This window comes from Cebus imitator, unplaced genomic scaffold (assembly GCF_001604975.1).
Source record: "Cebus imitator isolate Cc_AM_T3 unplaced genomic scaffold, Cebus_imitator-1.0 Scaffold181, whole genome shotgun sequence".
Lineage (NCBI taxonomy): Eukaryota > Metazoa > Chordata > Mammalia > Primates > Cebidae > Cebus > Cebus imitator.
In genome coordinates this window covers 1559681-1568093 of record NW_016107496.1, presented here as the reverse complement: position 1 = coordinate 1568093, position 8413 = coordinate 1559681, and the positions used below count along the sequence as shown (strand labels likewise).

General features: G+C 48.4%; 1 protein-coding gene across 6 annotated transcripts in view; it reads left to right on the top strand.

Annotated features, from left to right (window-relative positions):
- The first annotated feature begins 1735 nt into the window (after nucleotides 1–1735).
- The window catches only part of FMNL3 (formin like 3), a 62069-nt gene continuing 55391 nt past the window's right edge, over nucleotides 1736–8413 (top strand). For 3 of the 6 annotated variants that reach the window (XM_017545773.1, XM_017545771.1, XM_017545772.2), the window contains exon 1: nucleotides 1736–2145. In XM_017545773.1, the coding sequence (XP_017401262.1) occupies nucleotides 2020–2145 (126 nt within the window). In that variant the 5' untranslated portion in view covers nucleotides 1736–2019. The remainder of the gene's footprint in view (nucleotides 2146–8413) is intronic. The other 3 variants (XM_017545769.2, XM_017545770.2, XM_017545774.2) reach the window with 2 other exon arrangements.

The following is an 8413-nucleotide window of genomic DNA, read 5'->3' as shown; positions in this document are numbered from 1 at the left end:
CTTTTAGTAGAGACGGGGTTTCACCATGTTGACCAGGATGGTCTCGATCTCTTGACCTCGTGATCCACCTGCCTCGGCCTCCCAAAGTGCTGGGATTACAGGCGTGAGCCACCACGCCCGGCCATCAGCTTTTTAAGTAAGCAACTCTATTTAAAATCTTAATGCCTCTTCCATCTCTATCCCCTTTCAGTTTTATTTTGATTAACATTGATCACTACCATCTATACATTTTACTCATTTAGTTTATTGTCTATCTCCCCTTCTACACAGATTGTGGATTCCAAGAAGACACATTTTGAGATGGAGTCTTGCTCTTGTTGCCCAGGCTGGCGAGATCTCGGCTTACGGCAACCTCCACCACCTGGGTTCAAACGATTCTCCTGCCTCAAGCAATTCTTCTGCCTCAGCCTCCTGAGTAGCTGGAATTACAGGCATGTGCCACTACGCTAGGCTAATTTTGTATTTTTAGTAGAGACGGGGTTTCTCTATGTTGGTCAGGCTGGTCTCGCACTCCTGACCTCAGGTGATCCACCCACCTTGGCCTCCCAAAGTGCTGGGAAGAATAAGCTTTTTAAAATAAATGTTTATGGAATAAATGAATGAAAAATCTAGGTGATAACTTCAGGTATGGTTAGATCCAGGTTCTTGGCATGTCATTAGAATTTTGTCCTGTCTCGTAGCTTTTCTCTCTTCTGCATTGGCTTCATTCTCAAGCAGGCTTGATGTGTTACAGGTGATGATAAGAAGGCCACCAGCGGATGCAGGTTTACATTCTAACAATTTTGCAGCATAAATGCAGAGAGGGTGCCTCTTTCCTGATTGTTCCAGAGAAAGCCCTGGATATATCATATAGTCTGGGCTTGGGTCAGGTGGCAATCCCCAAAACAGTGTCTAAGGGTAGAGGAGGAAAATGTTGTGACTGACTGGGCCTGGGTCATGGGGCCCTTTCAAGCCCGGGATAAAGCTCAGCTCCATTTAGAGTGAGAACAGAGGAGAGGCGGTTTCCTAAAAGAAAATGGGATGCTATCACTAGAAGAAGATGGCGACTAGACAACAGATGTCCACTGCATCATCAACGACCCACCCGCCAACTGAGCCCGGAACAGCGTTCTTCTGCCTCTCCATTGTCACACGCAGCCAGATGGGCCTCTGACCGTGTTTACGCTTCTCTCCTCCAAAATGCCTTTTCCCCTAGCTCTGTCGGGTAAGGGCTTCCTCATCCCTCAATGCCCGTTCCAAATGATCTCCCTTACCCCCCCTCTTAACAGATACTATCTCTCCCTCTTCTGAGTATCCTGCTTGTTTCTACTTCTCTAGTAGTTAGTTTTGTACGCCATGCCTTGTATAATATTTTACTTACTTGTAGACATCATGAATTCTTTGTGAAAAAGGGTAAGATCCATTCCCGGGGTGTCCAGGCCAGCGCCTCACGACCTCTGGACACCGCGGTGACTCGATGCCCGCTGGGGCCGCCAGGGTGCGCTCGGCGCCCAGCACGAGGCCGTCAAGGGCGGCAGGAGCCGTGATTGGCAGGCGCGGTCGTCAATCGGGGGCAGGCGGAGCGGGCCGGGCAGCCCAGGAGGCCTCTGGGCGGGAGGCGGGGCCTGCATGAATGGGGCGCGCGGTGAGCGGGCTGCAGTCGGCGCTCGCGGGGGAAGCCAGAGTTGCAGCTGGGAGTGGGTGGGAGGAAGCGAGGTGGGGGGGGGAAGGGAAAGAGTGCGGGGGGCGGGGAGGGGCAGCGCCCGGGCGGTGCGCCCAGCAAGGCGAGGCGGCGGGTGTAAGCGAGAGCCGGCCGCCTCTGTCCCCCTCGCTTCGGTGCGGCTGTCCGCGGCGCTGCCTCCGCCCTTGCCGCGCGCCGCCGCCAGCAGGACTCCAGGGAGCCCCCTGCGCCCCCGACGGGGCCGAGGAGTCGGGACTTGGGGATCCGGCGCTGAGGGAGGAGCCTGGTCGGAGCTGCGAAGCCCAAGGCTCCGGGGCGTGGAGGTGGGGGGCTGAGGCCCCTGAAGGGGCCCCGCCGCGATGGGCAACCTGGAGAGCGCCGAGGGGAGCCCGGGAGAGCCGCCCTCTGTCCCGCTGCTGCTGCCGCCCGGCAAGATGCCGATGCCTGAGCCCTGTGAGCTGGAGGAAAGGTTCGCCCTGGTGCTGGTGAGAATTGAGCCCAGCCCCTTCCCCCGCCTACCGCCCCTCAGGTCTCTACGCCCCGGCTGGGACTTTGTGCTGGGCCCCCGTCCCGCCCACCCCCTCAGTCGGGGTCCCAAACGGATCCTGGCCTCCAGTGTCTTCCTAGAAACCTCTGAGCAGCCGCTGGCCGGCTGGAACATCCCCGTCGGGGATCTCGGGACCGACGCCTCCACCCCTGGACGCTTAAGAGGAGGAGATCTCCCCAGCCCGGGACCGTCCCGGGAACCAGGCTTTTGCCTCCTCCTTCTCTTCCCACATTTGCGGCCCTTCTCCCGTCTCCCCTATTCCTTGCCCGACTCCCAGCCCCTAGCGTTCTTAGCCCGGAGCCTCTCGCGGGATGGGGGGAATTCAGAAGCGCGGCTGGCTCGCTGCTCAGCAGGCTTCCCTTAGCGGGGACCCCACCTCTCCTGCGAACATGGAGGCTTCCCAGGGAGTGGGTCCCACTCCCAGCCCAGACCAGATGTTTGGGGGGAGAGGGAGATGCGGAGGGGGCTGACAGGTCCTGAAGGGGGTGAAATAAGGAGTGATGCCATTCTGCTTATTTTCAGAATGGCCTGCAGGCATCCTGCTAAGTTATAGTGGATTTGCCTAAAAGGCTGAACATGTGGATAAACCATTTCACCGGGGTATTTTTCCAAGTGAAACAATACACAAACCATCCCGCCTCCTCCCCTCCTTTTCATGTTAAGCCTTAGTGACTGGTTTGTGTTCTTTAGCCCGTGCTTTTTAGTCTTTTTGTAGGTTTCAAAATGGTCTGCATAAATAGGTTTTTACAGCTGACTCTGGGATTCTTCTTTAGTGTGGGAATTGAACGTTGATGTCAGTGGCTCTGTGAAGCGAGAGGTTCTGAGCTAGTATCACTGGGAAGGAGCCAGAGAATATGTTGGAGCTGAAAATGTTTTGCAGAGGGAAAACATTGGTAAACCGGGGGTTAATCTTTGAGAAACTCGGGGAAATAATTCTCAGTTCCCCAAAGAATTATCTAAGAAGCAGTAATAATTCTGGCGTTATTGTTGGTATGGCCTGAAGGGTCGACTCTGCCTTTGCCTCTGCCCAAGAGGAGGGGTAAGTTGTGGACTTAGCCTTATTGGATTTCATCTGCCTTGGAATAAGGAGATTAGATCTGTTGGCAACAGTGGAGCTGTCTAGAGATCTTGGCTTCTCCGATGGTAGAGAGCCTGACATCAGCCCACTGGCACCAGAGCTGGCTCAGAGAGGGTCCACAGTGTTCCAAGGGGAAGTGGTGTCTCTGGCACCTCTCTGCCTGCTAGCTCTGCGAAGGGCCGAAGGGATGTGGGCTACACATCCTGTGGCCCTCTGCATTTCCCCCAGCCTCCTGAGGGGGATCGGGTGAGTCAGTGATTACTAATGTGCTGTGACCATCTCACAGGCTGAGGAGGAGAGACTGGGACTTAGCGCCCTTGAGAACAAGAGCCCAACTGTTGAGGAAAAGAGTGGGAGGGGATCTGCACTCTTGTGAGGTTGTGAAAACCCCCAGCAAGCTGACAGGAGTTAGCTATAGAAACTGGGGAGAAAGGGATGGGGTGAGGTGGATTGGATGGGAGGCTGCCTTAGATAGGAACTGCCCTGCCATTTTTTGTGAGAGCTCAGAACCAGAGTCCCTCATGTTCTCATTGACCCTTGATTGGCCAGTTTGTTTAGTTAGCAAACTAATCACTTAATATTCACAAAATGCGTGTGGTGTCCTAATTAACCAGGACACCAGAGCACTGGGAGAACCCAGGTCAAACGGGGGACTGGACCACCCACTTGCATGCCTTCCTTTCTGTGTAAAATTTTGATTTGTTTCCTCGTGTCTTTTGTTTTGGTCTAGTTTCTGTGTGCCTGAGCTGCTGCTGATGAAGGGTTGGAACAGGGCAGGCCGGGGCTAGTTAGTTGTCTCAGGAGACGAGGGGATTTCACCTCAATTTTGCAACACAGGGAAATCATCCCTTTTTGGGAATTTGAGTTCTTCTCTGGGGGCTCTTAAGTGTCCCGTGTGCCCGCTTTTCTGAAAGGTACCCTTTATACCATGTTTTGAGAACATGGCTGTGAGTTAGATGTTTGGCCCAGGTACAGGCTTAGGTGTATTTCCTGAATAGTCAGAAGCATAGTGTAGTAGAAAAAACAAGGACTCTGGCTTAGCAAGTATCTTAACATCTCTGAGCCTAGGACTTCTTCCTCATCTGTAAAATGGAGGTGATAAATTCCTGCTCTGGTAGGATTGTGAAAATTAGGTGAGCCCCTGTATATAAGGTGTTTGAAACCCAGTAAGTACTCAATATAGACTAGCTTTTCTCTTTCTTTCTTTTCTTTTCTTTCATTTCTTTTTTTGAGATGGAGTCTTGCTCTGTTGCCCAGGCTGGAATGCAGTGGCACGATCTCAGCTCACTGCAACCCCTGCTTCCTGGGTTCAAGCAATTTTCCTGCATCAGCCTTCCGAGTAGCTGGGATCACAGGTGTATGCCACCACACCTGGCTAATTTTTGTATTTTTAACAGAGATGGGGTTTCACCATGTTGCCCAGGCTAGTCTTGAACTCCTGACCTCAGGTGCTAGGCTTACAGGCATGAGCCACCGTGCTTGGCCAGATTAGCTTCTTTTGATTGATGGCATGAAACAGTCAGATAAGCTGTTCCTTTTTCACCTTTTTCTTTCCCAGATTCAGCTTCATTCTAATTGGTTTGGTTTTTGAAAAAGCTATTTGGGAGGTTTGTTGAGGTGACATAGTGGTGTCCTGGTTAGCATATGGACTTTCAAGTCAGAGTGGGTTCAAATCCTGTTTCATCCACAGTCTTCAGTTAGAAGAGTGTTTGATCTCAAGCAAGCTACTTAATCTGAGTCCCAGTCTCCTCTTATATATGGGGATAATAATAGCATTTGCCACAGGAGGTTGTTGTGTGAATTTAATGAAATTGGAAGTCAAATACTTAGCAAAGTCTTGCATCTACTATATGTTTAGTAAATGGTAGCTTTTAAGTTTGTATCTCTCAGCAGTGAGTCACATCTGAGATCACTTGTGTTCCCAAAAAGGGGTTTTAAAGCTTAGAAATCTGATAAAACCAATTACCCTGTTGTGCATACCCAGTCTCAGAATATGGCTGCTGCTGTTAACTGGAGGGCTTCCTCAGCTCCAGTGTATCTGTGGAAAAACCCCTGAAGAGTATCCTCACTGGGGAAGTTGTATCAGCGCTGAGTCAAGACCACAGGCTCCCAGCTTTCTGTTCCAGACACATGATCTGACCCATAGCCTGTCAGCCAAAGTTGAAGAGCCTGAGATGAGGGCTATGAGAAGATTCATTGATTCCAAGAATGCTAACCCAGCCCAGTGCCTTAATTCAGGGCTTTCCTACTGGTATGCTGCAGATGGGTTACAGGTGTGCTGGGATACTGATTTCCCCTTATTCCTAGGGGCAGGTAAAGTTCCCAGTCAGTACCCTCTGAATGGGATCAGCTTCTAATCCATGTACTGTACAAAGAGTATTATTTTCTAGATATGCCTTGATGTGAAAAAAGTTGTGGGGCTGCTGTGTTGCATTGCTTCTTGGCATCCTTCCTTACCCCTTATCTGAGCAGCAGTTCCCATTCTGTTGAGTATTGAGAAGTTTGAGTTGGGGCAATTAATGGAACTCCTCTTTATGAATACCAGAATGAGAGCCAATCTCTGGTCTGATACAGTCCTAGTCTGTGTTTTGGTCCACACTAGGTTACTACCCAAACTCAGTTGCTCAGAAGCTAGTACTGAATTTTCCCTGGAGAGGAGAGGCACATGGCTCTAAGGTCTTTGAAAGGATAGCTCTCTGTCTTTGTTGTGTTTGCACCCTGATTTTTTTCTTTGTTGATTTACTACAGACTTGAAATGGAGTATAAAAGATCCAATGCCAGAAAAAGCCCTGCATCTCCCCCAGGAGGAGGCTTTCAGGGCAAGAGGGTAGGGTTGTGTGTCAGGGGCTATCCCTGCTGCAGTTCCTTCTCTCACATTTCTCTGGTGATGACTAACAACTTGGGGGTTTTTCTGTAAGTGTAGCATTGATGTGGGAGCTAAGCTGGCCTGAGTGCTAGTTGTCTAAGAAGCTTTGAGGGGCCTCCTTTGACACAGAAAGGGGCTGGGAAAAACTTGGTCTAAATATCAGGTTCCAAATCGCAATGGTGGAAATTTTTTTTCCCAGCCCTCGGGATTGTGGTGAATTAGTTCAGGCTGAAATAGAACTTGGGAGGGGGCAGGGAAAGGCCTTTGACAGCAGCTGGTCAGAGGAACCTTCTTCTTATTCAGGGACAGCACAGAGAAGACCCTAGGCCACAGAGGGAAGTCTTATTCCCTTGACCTTCTGATATGACCCTGCCTTAGTCTGGGGGAAGCCTGTGTGTGGGGAAGGGACTGATGGAGTGGACTCTGTCATTTGGGAATGTTTTCATTGCCCAGAGGGAGATTCAGCTTTTTTTTTTTTCCTCTTAAAGTAATACTTTATTCTCTAAAGAAAGTATATGAGGCAATTCAGAAAGAAGAAAATATTAAAGATTTAGGTTAAAGGAAAACATCCATATTTTTTCTAGTTTTTTACCAAATCCAAATATTTTCTCTAATTCCTTTACCAAATTCAGCTGATGTGTTTTAAAACGTTTTTCTTCCTCTTCATAGAGTTTTATACAATATTTTGATATTTGGTTTATTTATTTAAGACAGGGTCTCGCCGGGCGCGGTGGCTCAAGCCTGTAATCCCAGCACTTTGGGAGGCCAAGGCGGGTGGATCACGAGGTCAAGAGATCGAGACCATCCTGGTCAACATGGTGAAACCCCGTCTCTACTAAAAATACAAAAAATTAGCTGGGCATGGTGGCACGTGCCTGTAATCCCAGGTACTCAGGAGGCTGAGGCAGGAGAATTGCCTGAACCCAGGAGGCGGAGGTTGCGGTGAGCCGAGATCGCGCCATTGCACTCCAGCCTGGGTAACAAGGGCGAGACTCCGTCTCAAAAAAAAAAAAAAAAAAGACAGGGTCTCACTCTGTCACCCATGATGGAGTGCAGTGGCATGATCACGGCTCACTGTACCTCACTGCAGCCTTGAATTCCCAGGCTTGAGTGGTCCTCCTGCCTCAGCCTCCTGAATAGCTAGACCTCAGGCATGCGCCACCATGCCTGGCTAATTGTTTCATTTTTTGTAGAGATAGGGGTCTAGCTTTGTTGCTCACATTGGTTTCAAACTCCTAGGCTAAAGTGATTCTCCCACCTCAGTCACCCAAAGTATTGGGATTATAGGCATGAACCACCATGCCCTGCCTATATGTATATATAGTTTTTTATCCAGTTTTTTTTTTCTTTGCTTTTGTTATTTCATTAGTTTTCCCAGGCTAATATGTAATTTTTTTTTTTTTTTTTGAGACAGGCTCATTCTGTCACCCAGACTAGAGAGCAGTGGTGCAATCTCTGCAACCTCTGTCTCCTGGGTTCAAGCGAATCTCCTGCCTCAGCCTCCCAAGTAGCTGGGATTACAGGTGTGTGCCACCACACCTGGCTAATTTTTGTATTTTTAGTAGAGACAGGGTTTCACCATGTGGGCCAGGCTGGTCTGGAACCCCTGGTCTCAAGTGATCTGCCTACCTCTGCCTCCCAAAGAGCTGGGATTGCAGGCTAGAGCTAACGAGCCTGGCCTGTAAACATTTAAATCCTTATGTAATGGTCTATCAAGTGAATGTGCCTTTGTTTGCTTACTCATACATCTTTTCTGAGACATTTAGGTTTTTTGCTTCTGTTTGCCATCATAAGCGATGCTGTGATGAACATCTTGATGTACAAAGTCTTTTCGGTATTTAGAGTTTTCCTTAGGATAGAAACTCAAAACTGAACTTGCTAGATTGTAGGATAAAAACTGTTTTTATTTCTAAATGGTTTTTAAAAGAAGGAATAATGTATACAAGTGTCTTTAAAGGGAGGAAAGAGGATTTAGAATAGCTTCTTTTCTCCTGATTATGCAAATAATACATGTTTATTAGGTAAATTTGGAACTTACTGAAAAGTATAAAGAAGATAATTAATAAAACCTGTAATCCCACCATCTACTATTAACACTTTGATGTACATGCATATATATATATATATATATGTTTTTTAACAATTGGGATCATACTGTGTATATTGTTTTGTAAACTGATTTTTCATTTACTGTTATAAGCATTTTCTCATTTGCTTATATATTCTTCAGTATCATGATTTCTTTTTTTTTTTTTTTTTTTT